General features: G+C 44.7%; 1 protein-coding gene and 1 non-coding gene across 4 annotated transcripts in view; both read left to right on the top strand.

Moving 5' to 3' along the window:
* The window catches only part of LOC139050748 (uncharacterized), a 69822-nt gene that overhangs the window by 33352 nt on the left and 21279 nt on the right, over positions 1 to 15191 (top strand). For all 3 annotated transcript variants that reach the window (XM_070527461.1, XM_070527459.1, XM_070527460.1), the window contains 3 exons: positions 5679 to 5717; positions 11022 to 11057; positions 13186 to 13327. In XM_070527461.1, coding sequence (XP_070383562.1) covers positions 5679 to 5717; positions 11022 to 11057; positions 13186 to 13327 — 217 coding nt within the window. The remainder of the gene's footprint in view (positions 1 to 5678; positions 5718 to 11021; positions 11058 to 13185; positions 13328 to 15191) is intronic.
* Positions 13385 to 13459, top strand: TRNAS-GGA (transfer RNA serine (anticodon GGA)). The gene has a single exon. It is a non-coding gene; the product is annotated as a tRNA-Ser (tRNA).

Genomic DNA, 15191 nt, shown 5'->3' with positions numbered 1-15191 from the left:
ACACGATGGTACACACGTAGCGAACCTCAGAGCAGGTGGTGAAGGGTATCACGGTCTTTAATTTCCGTGCGTTTAGTACGCATGTGTTGACGGCTCACTGTCTGCGGCTATGAATGGAATGAATGCCAAGCACCTGAGACGACGTGCCTAATCATCACCATCCTCAGCACGAAATGTCTTGTCCGATGGGGGCGTGCGTCGAGATTGTGCACCAGTGTAAATCCCACTCTCCTCTGTCCTACGTTCTCTACCTCTACGCCAGAGAGTGGTGTCGCTTGAAATTATTATGTGTAGGTTGGCCAGTTGGTTGACCAGTGTGTTGTCACGACTTGAATTATGCTTTCCACCACTATACCTACACTGAGGACAGAAACCACAAGAAAAGCAAAGTCGCAACGGTGATCAACTCGGAACTAAAAGAAATCACCAGCGCATCAATTCGAAACTGTACGGTAGTTGAGGCCGAAAAGGCAGCCGTGGCTCTAGCGGCAGCGGAGGGCTACCGATCCAACAGGTCCTTAACCATACTCACAGACTCACAAGCAGCGTGCCACAACTACCTAAACGGCAGAATCAGCCACAGCGCGCTCCGCATCCTCCGCTCAAGTGGCAAAACCGTCAACAACCAGGCCAAACAAACTATAGTTTGGGTGCCGGGACATACCGACATTACGGGAAATCAGGAGGCGGATAGGATAGCTCGAGGGCACGCAACAAACCGAGCATCCAACAATCCGGACTTCACTGAGGAACCCGAGCTGGTAGCCCAAAGCTATTCAGAGAGACTAAACTACTACAGACGCATCAGACGAAAATACCCGCCCCCTCACAAACAACTAAATAGAGAAGACGCCGTAGCATGGCGACAGCTACAAACGGGAACATTCCCCTGCCTAAACATGCTAAGCAAAATCTACCCTACCCAGTACGAGAGCATGTGCCCATGGTGTGGATACAAACCAACCCTATACCACACCACATGGGCTTGCCAGAAAAGAGATGGGCTAGCCATAATAAAAAAACCCGAGTGCGGAACAGTGGGAGAGGATGCTATCCAGCGACATCCTGAAAGTCCAACAAGGACTGGTAAGGCGTGCACGCAGGGCAGCTACCCTAAGCGGAGCCCTGGACTAGGGGAACCGACCCTGGAGAGAAGATGGAAGACTCCATCTGAAGCCGCAAAAATCACTGCAAGATAGGCCAAATAAACGTTTTTCATCATCATCATATACCAATGAGCGGTATTTCCCCGTATTGCACTGTGTGGATTGCCAGTCAGTGGGTTTTCTCCGTATTCTTTTGTTTTCTTTGTCTCGGTCATTTGTTTGTTTGGTATTTTCTTTCCTATTTCTTCGCTTTCTATTTTCTTCTCTTGTCTTTTCATTCCGTCCTCTAGAAGAGTAGGCAGGCGCTGTGCCCTGCCACCTTTCGGTCGCAGTTGTCAGCTTGTTCCCAGCCTGCTTCTTCTGTATGTTTGTATGTTTCCATACCTAATAATACTAATCCTAATAAGGTGTGCGCTGAACAGTGTGCTGACAACGCCCTCTACCAGGGAGCAAGAGAGAGTGAAGTTGCCGGGATGGTGTAGCGTATAAGCAGGTAAGCGAAACGCAATGAACCGATCTTCTCTGTTCATGTGTGAAGGAGCACGCACGCAGAATGTTCGCGCACCCGCAATGATGCGTTAAACTTCTGGTATTTCTTTTTACATCTTATCGTCTTTCCCGCCGAACCCTCTCCGACGCTTATTCTGGTTCGAACTCCAAGCAGACGCTGTTGAAGGTCACCGAAACAGAGTCCACATGACGTCTTTGTCTGTAAATGACCGATCCCATGAGAACACGCGACACTCTTTATCACGTGGTCTGACGTGATCTTCGTGGGTACAATTGCAGAGCGTCTTTGAAGCCAGTTCGCATATTATTCATGTGAAAGGAATGTGAAAAAATCAAAAATATGATTGGGAAGCACCCATCTGCCAGCTAAAGTTAACTGGGGTCACATGATCAGTCTATAATTTTTGAAGTCTTTCGCGGCCCCTTTCTTATGGATTATGACTATGTTAGCGTTCTTCCAAGATTCTGGTACGCTCGAGGTCATGAGGCATTTCGTATGCAGGGTGGTCAGTTTTTTTAGAACAATGTGCCCACCATCCTTCAACAAATCTGCTGTTACCTGTTCCCCCAGCTACCTTCCCCCTTTGCATAGCTCCCAAGGCTTTGTTTACTTCTTCCAGCGTTACTTGTGGGATTTCAAATTCCTGTAAACTTTTCTCTCTTCCATTATCGTCTTGGGTGTCACTGGTACTGTAGGAATCTCTATAGAACTCCTCAGCCACATAAACAATTTCATGCATATTAGTAATGAAATTGCCGGCTTTGTTTCTTAACGCATAATCCGATTCTTGCCTATTCCTAGTTTCTTCGCTGCTTTCAGGCTTCCTCCGTTCCTGAGAGCATGTTTAAATCTATCCATATGATGTTTCCTTATGTCAGCTGTTTTACTCTTGTTGATTAACTTGCAAAGTTCTGCCAGTTATATTCTAGCTGTAGGGTTAGAGGATTTCGAACATTGTCGTTTCTTGATCAGATCTTTCGTCACCTGCGATAGCTTACTGGTGTCCTGCCTAACGAAGTTGCCACCAAATTCTATTGCACACTCCTTAATGATGCCCATAAGATCGTCGTTCATTGCTTCAACCTAAGGTCTTCTTCCTTAGTTAAAGCCTAATACCTGTTCTGCAGCTTGATCTGGAATTCCTGTATTTTCCCTCTTATCGCCAACCCATTGATCGGTTTCTTATGTTCCAGTTTCTTCCGTTATCTCCTCAAGTCTAGGCTAATTGGAGTTCTTAACATCTTATAGTCACTGCAGCGCACCTTGCCGAGCATGTCCACATCTTGTATTATGCCAGGGTTAGCGCAGAGTACAAGGTCTATTTCATTTCTAGTCTCGTCATTCGGGCTCCTCCACGTCCACTTTCGGCCGTCCCGCTTACGAAACAAGGTATTCATTATCCCCATATTATCCTGTTCTGCAAGCTCTAATAATAACTCTCCCCTGCTGTTCCTAGAGGCTATGCCATATTCGCGCGCTCACTTGTCTCCAGCCTGCTTCTTGTCTACCCTGACATTGAAGTCGCCCATCAATATAGTGTTTTTTGTTTTGACTTTACCCATCACTGATTCCACGTCTTCATAGAAGCTTTAGACTTCCTGGTCATGATGACTGGATGTAGGGGCCTAGACCTGTACGACCTTCAATTCGTTCATCTTATTAAGTTTCACAGCAAGACCTGCTATCCTCAGAATGTCAGAAAGCTGAGCTAGTTGGTAAGGATTCATTATGCAAAAAAGAAGTGAGAGTAGAGAAGTGCACAACACCAACGCCGACTATCAAGTGAAGGGAGCACCGAGGCGAGTTTTGTGTCTTGTTTCTTTTTTCTTCTCGGTGCTCCCTTCAGTTGACAGTCAGCGTTCGTGTTGTGCACTTCTCTACTCTCACTTCTTCTTGTGTCCTTCCTGTCTGCACGCCTCACTTCTTTTCTGCTATCCTCTCATTAATGCTATAGAATTCGTTGATGTTACCAGCTATATCCTCATTAATCAAGAATCCGACTCCTAGTTCTCGTATCTCCGCTAAGCCCCGGTAACACAGGACGTGCCCCCTTTTTAGCACTCTATATGCTTCTTTTGTCCACTTAACTTCACTGAGCCCTATTATATCCCATTTACTGCCCTCTAATTCCTCCAATAGCACTGCTAAACTCCCGTCACTAGATAACATTCTAGCGTTAAACGTTGCCAGGTTCAGATTCCAATGGCGGCTTGTTCACATGATACCTTCGCCAACTGGTCTGAGGTGCACAACGTGGGTACTATCGCCTAGCTTTTGATTTTCCAGTTCATTTGATATCCATGTCGGCATGATTGGTAATTACTCATGGCCTGGCTAACGTTACGTGATGTCACGTGACTCTTTTTCACATGGTATTACGTACGCGAAGAGCGTGCCATCGCAGACCTTGTTCGAAGCCCCATTGTTTCGTATTCATGTCAGTATGGTTGGGGATCATGCATGGGCTAGCGAAAGATACGTGAGGTCAAGTGGCACATTTTCCCACGTGATTTGACGTGAACCACGTGTAAACCATCGCACAGCTTTCGATTTCCCTCTTCGTTTGATATCCACATCGGCATGGTTGATAATTATCCATGGCATGGCTAAAGTTACGTTATGTCACTTCACTGTTTACCACGTGGTCTGAAGTACGCGAAGAGCGTGCCATCGCAAGCCTTGTTTGAAGCCAGATTGTTTTATATCAATGTCAGTATGGTTAGGAATCAAGTATGGTACGGCGAAATATACGTGGGGTCACGGGACAGCGTCTCCCACGTGATTTGACGTGAGCTACGTGCGTAGCATCGCATAGCTCTTACGATTCCTGTTCTTTTGACACTCATCTCGCTATGCTTGTGAATCACATGTGGGCTTCCGAAAGTTACGCAAGGTCAAGTAAAATCATTGACCACGTGGTCTAGCGCCCCCTTCGCTGGTACTAACACAGAGCTGCTTCGAAGCCCGATCGTTTGATATCCACGTCAACATGGATGACAATCAGGAATATGCTAGAGAATATTATGTGAGATGACGTAACACCCTCGTCCACGTGATCTCAGATGCGTTACGGGGTTATAATCGCAGAAATTGTTGGAAGCTCCTTTATTTGATATCCAGGTCGTTACGTGGTTATAATCGCAGAAATTGTTCGAAGCTCCTTTATTTTATATCCATGTGAACGGGCCATGTAAAAAACATTAGAGATCACGTGATGCTCTTTTTAGCCTGTTTTTATCAGCCTACGAATCAACAGTTCGTTGCTGGATGCCACTTTGTTTCAGTGCATGTCAGCCAAGTCTTCAAACAGCTACGTTTTACATGACCTGGTAACGGCAGTAATGTCGATATCAGTGCAATATTTCGGTGATGTTTCACGCGGTAAAGGCATTTCTGCAGTCATATGAAAATGCTCTACAAGAAAGCTCTTCAGTTATGTTTGGTCGATGCAAAAGTATAGAATTTCGTCAATATTTTGAACAACCTAGAACACTTCCGCAAATGCATCTTTGGATCAGTATATGTGGCGGTGAGATTATATGTATGGCAGCTGAATTAAATACACTGGCGCTTGAACTAAAATAGATATCGCTTGGATTAATTTGATCGGGAAAATCAAGTATATTCGTATATTCGAATATCCGACTAACCGGTTATTTATTCCGGATATTTTCAATATCCGTTTCTTAAAATCCGGATAACCGGATAGGCGGTTTTCGAGACCAGATGCACTTGCCTCCGGTTAAAGCGGATAGCCGGTTTGACGTATATTTGCAAGCACTAGTAATGACTAGTCGGGGACAACCAAGTAACAGACGGTAGCTGCAAAGAAGACATCACAACATCTTCATAACAGCTGCTGCTTGAAGTAACCGAGTGAACAGTATTTCCTTCCTGTTGTTCTCCATCAAGTAGTAATTGTGTACATCTGGTGCCGGTACCTATACGGTTCCAATAAGAAATAATCCGGAACCTTTTTTACAGTTAGCTTGAATATTGGCTATCGCTCAGGTAAGTACCCTATATTTCTATGCATACCATATATGTTATTTTATTTGCAGTGTAAATCGGTTCTTGGTACCAGCTGTGAAACCTCGGAAGTAAGTTTCTTCTTTAACATTTAAAATTGGTGTGCCTTTTTTATTGGGAAATACATGCGGGAGTAGTTCAGAGTATTGTCGTTGGCAACTGCTACTTTTTTTTTTGAACACAATAAAGAAAACGCTTATGGGTTCACTACTCAAAATGAAGATAGCAAGATGAAAGCGTAGAGATTGCGAAAAGGAAACATGACATTACGAACAATCTCAACACATCAAAGCATCCGTACTGCATGCCATATCAACGTTGTGCCACAAGTAAAAACTTCGCCTACCAAGTTTCAAAGTATAACGGTACACACATCCCAACCTTTAGGGTAGCTGTCAGTTGGGCGTGTTGGTCAACGTTCATGATGAAAAAGGCGTTACTCTAAAAATTGAGGCTTACCGAAAACAGACGAGTGCTCTGTCCGATGTTCTTGCTGAGTGTCCGTTTCTAGTAGCACTTTTTCCATCAAGAACACATCACAACATTTAAAAGCAACGCGGGAGTGTTTGCACAAATTGTTCAAACCATGCTTAGGGAACATAACAGGGTTTTAGGGCAGTAGTGGCATGCTACTTTAAAGGATGAAACGATAATACACTGAGCAAATGAGGAACACTGTGAAATAAGTAAAGCGCTATCACAGAAATTCAGTAAAACTATGAGACGGCCGCACAACTGTCGCACACAGAGACCGTTGCCTCACTCTCTCGTGGAATGTTTCACAAAAACATAGATCAGCAAACAATCAGCCGCGTAAACAAACGCACGGCTGAAATCAGTTCCAAATGTTCGGGCCTTTCGTAATACTTTCAACACTTGTAAACTATGACGAAAAACAGGTTTAGGTGCCAGACCACCGGAAAAGAAGGGTGGCGCTGGACCCAGCTGCCAGTCGGTACTTGTTCGGTATTCCCGCAAACCTGTAGCTAATGCTCTTTCTAACAACTGAAATTACGACTAGTTTGAATGGTCATAGCCATTGTGGTGTCATGGGCAGAAAACAAAACACAAGAAGCAGGGGGGGCGAAAAAAGCCTTGCTTTCCATCCCTTTCACCTTTGTACTCAATTTGATGCCCGTTGCAACACGATTAATTTTTCATGTGAAATTTTCATGTTGCTCTAGCAAGTAGCCCAGATTTGCGTTCTTCGCAAGCATCTATATTTTTCCCGCACAACGGGAACTCACCATAGCTAACATTAACATCGTTGTTTCTCGGCAGAAATATCAATAAGCGGATAGTTTCTTTTTGAACACTTGTTTTTAATTACTAGTATTACGACCGCGCGCACTCATACTCCATTCTCATGGTCGCAGAAAAACAATTACTTTCAGTTCTTCTGTAAAAAAGTATTAACTAGGGAGTGTTACGTGCGAAAAGCATGATATGATTGTGAAGAACGCCGCGGTTGTACCCTGGAATAATCCTGACCACATGGAGTTATATAACGTGCCCTAAGTTCTAAGTATACAAGCATCGTTACCTTTCGACCCCATTGAAATACGGCCGCCGTGACCGGGATCTGAAAGTCCATCTAAATTTCGCTGCGCCAATATCTCGGGGGGAAAAATTAACCGCATGCCATTCGAGACTTGTTGCGCCAGGTGGTCTACTGCTGTACTACACCATCTCTCATCACATGACACATAATGAGCACACAGCCGTAGAAAATAAAACAACTTGAGTTCGTGATAATATTCGCCACGACATCGCGTGACAATGTAACTTCAATACACCTGTCCGTATTTATACCTCTGACTCCATAACGGCACACATTACAATGGTTAGCCTTGAATGTTTTGCATGAATTCATAGCAGTGTGTTCACCCCGATCTTGAACGATGTACCATATGCATGTGTGTATAGTACAAACACACATATGTTATTTCCGAGTTAAGAAAGGGTGAATATTACAGTGAAATAATTTATAAATAACACACTTTAATCTTCACTAACTAAACCCGCGTGCCACTTATATCTGTAGGTTTCTTCTAACACCCACGACATGGCGAAAACATAATTTTTAGTGACAAGCAAAGCGGAAAATAAAGTTGCCGACCAAATTTATAAGATCATAAGATTAATACCGTGTAAATTGCCCTTACTTTCGACACCTACGCTTAAGATACTTGTGAGAAAATTATAGTGCTCAATCAGCTAACACAAAAGGGCATACGTGAGTACGTATTGCCACGAGCAACCTTCAGAAAGCCTGCACGGTTTAGTACTAACAATTATTCGTGGACCGAAGAAAACAGCCTGTGACTTCACATTTTCTCATTCCAGTTACACTGTCTGTACTTTTCCAAATATTTCTGTTGATAAGGTAGTGGGTGCATAATTTTCATCAAGTAGTGTTTCGCCCCGCGAGATGTAGTCGCGCTTCAATGGCACGACCACAATTGAGATGGCTGCTCATTCATTTCAAACCACATTGCCGCGTGTCTTTCGCGACCGCGCCGGGCCGCGTCATACGCAGGAGCCACTGAAGTGAAACGCCCTCCCTCCCCCACCCTGCAGCCACTAGCACGTCGGAAACACGAGTCATCGAAGCCTGCATCGTGTGAGGGTGGGATCGTGCGGGGGTGGGATCCACCATGTTGGCACTCTAATCACAATCCATCCCGACATCCTCCATCGTGGTTAGGCCAAACTAAGTGCGTGGAAAATGCCAGCATGTGGAATTTTGTACATTGCCTATGGTGGGAAGATTTCGTTACAGCGCCCCTCCTAAACTATAACGAAGACACGTAGAGTCAGCTAGCGTAGTGTTTTCCCCTAAAATACAGCGGTTTATGCCTGTACATTTCCCCAGTATATAATGTTGGTAGTGCTGCTCACGTGCCTTAGGATTCATTAACTGCAGCGACAGAAAAAACAATATTTCAAATGCCAACAAAACATTTACCTCAGGCTACAGGCGAAGTTTATTAAATGCCGTTTTAAATATCTTGTTCGTCACGCCACTAGTTCATGAAAGGTGGCTTTTCGGACGTATTAATATTCTATTCTTGACGCAAGCAGCGCAGTAAATAAGGGTTGCAAATAAGAAAATATAATTCTGTTCTTCTTTCTTGTCTTTCTGTTATGTATTCTTTTTCGCGCTGTTTGCCTCAGAGCTGGCTGAAGCATGGCTATTACACATATTTAAAAAAAAGGGGCGTGGCAAGAGCAGCACGGTGCTACACGATGCACTTAGAGGTTTGGTAATCTCGGATGCAGTCCTAGGAGTACCTACGCCTACAACAACTAAACACTTGGTACTAATGAGTGCTCAGGAAAAGCTCTACCACCGGTTCAACTAACAAACGCTTTGTGGGCCCAATATTATTGGTTAAGTGCTTATTAAAGTTTGAATAATTAGTGGCAATTTGTGGTAGGCATGCAGCTAGGTAGGTAAATTCCTTTCTCGCCTCGTTTTACTAAAGAAAAAAATTGGAGGAGGCTTAAGCTTTGCCTTCACGAGTGGAACGCGATAGCGTTATCGCACCCCGTTCGCACCGCCTACTCAAACGATCTACGCGAGTCAAACGTCGCGATCGGCCCGGACAGCCGTGCCGCTACGTGCCATGAAGGTGGACGCGATCATGGGACGAGTGGCGCGCCACGTGTCGGGGCAGCGCCGTACATTGCGAGGAGGGGGCCTTGTGTGTTTACCGCAAGACGGCTTTCCGTGTGCGCAGAGCGCAGAAGAAATGTAGCGGAAACGTACTTCGCTACTCGTGAAACTGCGACTTCTGTAAGTTACATGGTCATAAATACCGATATACACCACAGTATAACATTTTACGGCACGTTTCTAAGGCAAGACCGCATTCACCAGACGCGATTCTGCCCCGCTTTGAACGAACGAACTCGTGGCTGAGTGGTAGCGTCTCCGTCTCACACGTTCTCACACACGTTCGATTCCCACCAGCCCATCTTGCAAGATGTTTATTATGTATAAGGTGCCTTCTAGGATTTATCGCTCACGGCCAACGCCGACGATACCGGCTTTTCTGCCACACGAGTGCCTTAATTAACCCTTACGTGTCAAAAGGTCGGCAATAAGTTACATTGCTGTAACATCTGAAGGCGAAAGCCTGCTGCACACTTGGTGATGCGTCTCGCATCGTCGCGGTGCTGCTTTCGCAGTTAGGCTCGTTGTCGACGCTGAGCTACGGGTACGCGCGCTCGTATTGCGGGGTCAGGTTTGAGCGACCGACGGTTCTCTTCAATTCTGCGTTGGATCACCTCACCAGGGGATTCAAACGTGTGCTGTCCTGTTTGTTGTATGGGGGATGCCCGTGTGATTTCTGTTCAGCGCGTACGACGTGCACAATGATTTTTTTCTTTGCCGCTTTCATCGAATGTAACCCGATGAATCAAAATAACGAGTTTTGTTTTTTCTTACATGGACGTGTAACTAAACAAAAGTAGAATTGTGGCCTTGTTGGTGCGACAGGTTTGACTGGGTATTTCAGCAAAGCAATGAATGCTTTGCCTTTCGGCCGAAACTGCAACTTTTTCATTCGCTTGCGCAATTTCCTACATTTCCGTGGAAGTATTCACAGCCTAATAAATTTGCTATTTTAATCCGTTATTCTGAACGCTCATAAAATACGGCGTAGTTGAAGCAAAAATATTTCTCCATTCCCATGTGTTTAGAGAGAAGCGCTTGTGGTGAAATTTTCTCTTAGTGTCACCAGACGGACGAGAAAGCTGTTTGTGCGCAATTTTATGATTCATTGCCCTAATATCATTATTAACCTACCGAAACTGCCAGTAAATATATATGTTTACTTCCGCAAGCGGCAACTGTACATTGTACGCACTGATCAATTTCATTTGAACAAGCACAACGAGCCTGAATAATGAATGAAAGATTCCTACCGTAACCACTGCATGACTGTAATAGTCCTACAGAAGATATCGTTAACTACATTACTTCGTCATTAAAAGGGCAAATATTAGTAACTGCTGCCTTCAGCAATAATCAGCAGTATCTACTGCAGTAGACTTTGTGTCCAGCTATCTATCGCAATTAAATGAGCCTAACTGTCCTGATGAATCATAGAGCCGTTGCTGTCTTTGACGCTACAGATTCGTAAACAACCCCCAGGAAAATCCGCTGCCGGCTTCGGTAATGCGACGACTGTGCACTGTTCGTTAGGGGTATTCCTTATGTAGATGCATCTAGAACAAGCGACCTGCTATCGTAGGACACACCATATCCTGTATCACTCACAACTCGCGAAATGCGAATAGTGACAGTGTTTACGATAGATATTTAATTGACCCCGGACGCTCGAGTTTCTTCTTTTCTTTTTTTTCAGAGAAGCCTTGATGAGACGCTTGTGTCACACGTAGAGGTATGTGAGAACCATATACTTCTCGGCAGTCTTTTTCTTCTACTGGAATCATTGCTAGATCAACAGTATTATGCAAACTTTTGTGAAGACGGGCCTTCATTTACGACTGGTTTATTCTCGAATGTTCGTCAGTGCAATAGATAAATCTGAAAGCACATTATTAGGAACCATATTAGGATCATAGATGTATTTTGTACTGGGAACATCTATGATCATCTACGATCGCGTGTTTTCTTATGTTGTGGATAATTTTCACTGAACGAAAAGGATAATTAGAGAGTTATCTTGAGCGTTGAATGGGCGGAGTATCTGTTGTACTGTTATTTTATCATTCTCTATCCTCTATCCTAACACCCAGCGGTGTTAGGATAGAGTCGGAAAGGCGTTTCCGGTGCCATTTGTTTCACCCTTTTTTGTTTCTAGTAGGTATATCATCGCTTCAACTTTGTTTCATCGGACTGTCAATTTTAAAGTCAAAAGAACTCAGTCTCCGAAATTCTCTTTCCCACAATTATCTGATTTACTTTTTTTCAGTAGTTTTATTCTCATAGTATTTCTACATTATTGAAGGAACACTACATACATTTTTCATTAGGGTTGGTTTCTTCTGTATTTAGGTCATGTTAATGAAAGTGTTCTATGACAGAGCCCACAGAAAATTTGCCCCATATACATATCTCATGCAATTATTGCCACGCAAATCAACAAGATGAAGATACCTTGCCGTTTTGGAACTGCCTAATGGTTAGGAAAGTAGACGGAAAAAAAGAGCAGAGCGTTTTGCCTAATAGAAGAAATTAGCTTGGACCACTACTTTCATGAGCGTAGTGTTGTCGTGGTCCTCCCGTTGACGTCATTCCAGCTTTGTCATCTTACTCTCGGAAATTAGCTTGGACCACTACTTTCGTGAGCGTAGTGCTGTCGTGGTCCTTCCATTGACGTCATTCCAGCTTTGTCATCTGACTCTCGTCATATCGTCGTCGCCATGCTTTATACACCTATTCAGTGGCCTAAGTACGCTACACCTTATGTAATTGGATAATTGCTAGTGGTCATAATGCTGCCGCGGGTGTTCTATCACTGTCATTTCAGCTCTGTCATCCGACTCTCGTCATGTGATCGACTTCACACCATCATCGCCATACAATCTTCAGGCATTCGTTGTCATTATGTTGTCCTCATGTCGGCGTCACGCTGCCTTCGTTGTTTCATCGAGCTATTCCTTCTCCATCATTAGAACAGTTGTGCTTTGCTCTTCAAATTGTGATCATGTCGATCTTATATTACATCCTCGTCATTCCAGCTCTATCATTCGCTTGTGCTCATCAACTCATCGCAATCATACCGGTCCTGTTTTCGTGCTGTCGACCATATGCCATCGTCATCCTTTCCCAAAGACCATGTAATTGTCGTCGTGCGGCCTTTGTCATATCAACTGACGTCATTATTCCTCGTCCATCGGAGTCGCCGAGTCGTCGCCATACAGTCATCGGCATGCCCTCATGGTCATCGGTGACCTAGGCAAGTGAGTTGCAAACCGAAGCAGCCCGATAGCGGAGACAGTGTACGCCACAGATAACCCAAGCAACCTAAGTTTCGGAATGCCCGGAACACAATTCATATAAACGTGACTTCAACAGAGTGGTTTCACTACATTGCTTGAATAGTGATCGCATTAGCGTCGATACTCGTCACGAGGCCGGTTCTCCCGTATTTCATTTAATGATTGCCACTGTTTTTTTCTCCTCTCCGTGAAAGGGTATTAGCGCCTTTGTTGAATAATTGTTGTCATCATTGCCTCCGTTGCATAACTAGGTCACGAAATTGTGCTGCTTCGTTTGTCCTTCTGTTCCTATTATGTAGTATTTCTGAGGCCATCCCTTTTTGTGTTATACGGGAAAACGATGGGCACTGTTTGTAGCTAAAAGCTGCTGTTGTCGTATAAAAGCTTCTGTCATCGTGTCAAACGCACCCAAAATCGAAATAAAACTTCAATACGAATAAAAAAACAGACCAATAAATACATTGCCGTCCGTAATGTTCCCATACGATACCCTGAATTTTAAGGGCCCGTTCAACGCTGTCTTTGGCATTGAAAAGCCCCCTTCATAACTTTTTATATTTACAGTGCCTTCTGGTAAACGCACTTCGCAATGCTCCGCAAGATAAGATCACCGCGCTTGTCTGTGGCATCATCAGCCATACCGACAGGGCTGCCTTCGTTGCCCTACCACTGTGGTTTGGCCTCTACAACGTCAACAGAAATTTGTGTAAGTTTGTAATTTTTTTTGTCGACAAATTCGGCTTCGCCCTGCCGTCTGCCAGCCGCCTGGTTAGCTCAGATGGTAGAGCGGCTGCCCCGGAAAGGCGGTGGTCCCGGGTTCAAGTCCCGGACCAGGGCGAATTTTTCTTCAACTATGAGGCTTGTCTTTCGAGGAACCCGTATGGGTTTCCTTTGTAGCAATTGCTACGAACAGGTGGATGTCTCATTTTCCCTTTATTCATTACAACGTAGGAGTCACCAAGTTTCCGTAGAGAAATAGTATAGTCATGTAGTTTCTGCACTATATAACTTGTCAAGGAGTTTTAATCACGAGGTCGCGGGATCGAATCCCGGCCACGGCGGCCGCATTTCGATGGGGGCGAAATGCGAAAACACCCGTGTGCTTAGATTTAGGTGCACGTTAAAGAACCCCAGGTGGTCAAAATTTCCGGGGTCCTCCACTACGGCGCGCCTCATAATCAGAAAGTGGTTTTGGCACGTAAAACCCCAAATGTTATATTATTATATAAGGAGTTTTAATCGGGCGCTAATGGAAAGCACGTGACGCAGGCCTGGGTGCGACAGCTAAAGAAGATAGACGCCAATGAAAGAATGGGCCGCCGTAAGCACATACTATCTGTCTGTAACTTGTTCACTTTGAATGCACGTGAAGTAAGTCTCTTGAAATGTAAAATGTTACGCAGTGTCACTGAGCACTGTGTTATCAGCAACTGCAACAGAAGAACCCTAAGCCGTAAGGATGGGCAATAAGCAGAAGAATCCTTGTCATCTTTGTATTGCTTTCCAATCTGTCAGGAAGTGCACTGGTTCTTAAACATAAGCGCCCACTCACACGTCAGGACGTGCACTGGTTAAACATATGTACCCACTCATACAATTTTCTATCTGAATCTAGCTATCAGGCCAAACCGAGCATTGCATGTCAGGGGCATATACGAGTGAGGACTCCTGACTAGCACATGTAACTCTTCTTTAAGTGAGTGTAGTTATCATCTGAATGTATTTCATACTGGCGCCGAAAAAAAGACATTGCTTTACATGGGGACGCATGCTTCGAAGTTCATTATAGAGTAGTATAATGGGACAAAGAATAAGATACTGGGTTTCTTAAATAGTTCCTCTTGAAAAAGACTGCCACTTATGCCCGGAGGCGAGGCATTGAAAGTAACAGTAAGGGTTTGCGTCACACTGAACGAATGTCGCAGAAATAAATTTATGTGACACAACGAGTAGCGTGCGTGGCACTCTATAATGCAGCACCATAGGAAAAGCAGCGGCGCTTGCTAAAGAGGGCATTAAATTGATTAACCCGTTCCAACCGCACTAGGTAGCGCGGCCGCTCAGCAGTAGCACTATTGTGTGGGCGCACAACACTCATGCCAGCAATGGAGGCCTGCTAGAGCCAAGCCAATGGAACGCTGGCCTGGCTCTAGCAGAGCCGCTTGAATTAAACGAACGTCGCTAATGTCCTTCGTCACTTTTACCGCCAAACGTGATGCGCGTCTTTCTAGTCCTTCTAACACTCTCCGCGCGAATCGTTTATTCGCGTAGATACCGTGACAGCGTGATGCCAGTGACTACGACTGCGGTGATGGCAGTGGTTGCAGTGGAGGTAGAGGTAGTTCAGGTGGCGGCGCCAACGACAAAAGTGCGAGTGCTCTATTAAACTGGGGCTGCCATCCTCGTAACAAAAGGTGCGCTCACGTGAAAAAAAACAACAACAAGGAAATCATACCCAGGAGTTCTAACGAGCCGTAATTCCAGTCGCTGTTAAAGAAGTCTATGGTACTGATTTTTCTGGTAAGGGTGATGCCTGGGTACCCGCTTCAGTGGCCATATAAACTATCTTA

The sequence above is a fragment of the Dermacentor albipictus genome, chromosome 10 (assembly GCF_038994185.2).
Source record: "Dermacentor albipictus isolate Rhodes 1998 colony chromosome 10, USDA_Dalb.pri_finalv2, whole genome shotgun sequence".
Lineage (NCBI taxonomy): Eukaryota > Metazoa > Arthropoda > Arachnida > Ixodida > Ixodidae > Dermacentor > Dermacentor albipictus.
Note: the sequence above shows the minus strand (reverse complement) of the source record. Positions and strands in the feature narration are given on the sequence as shown.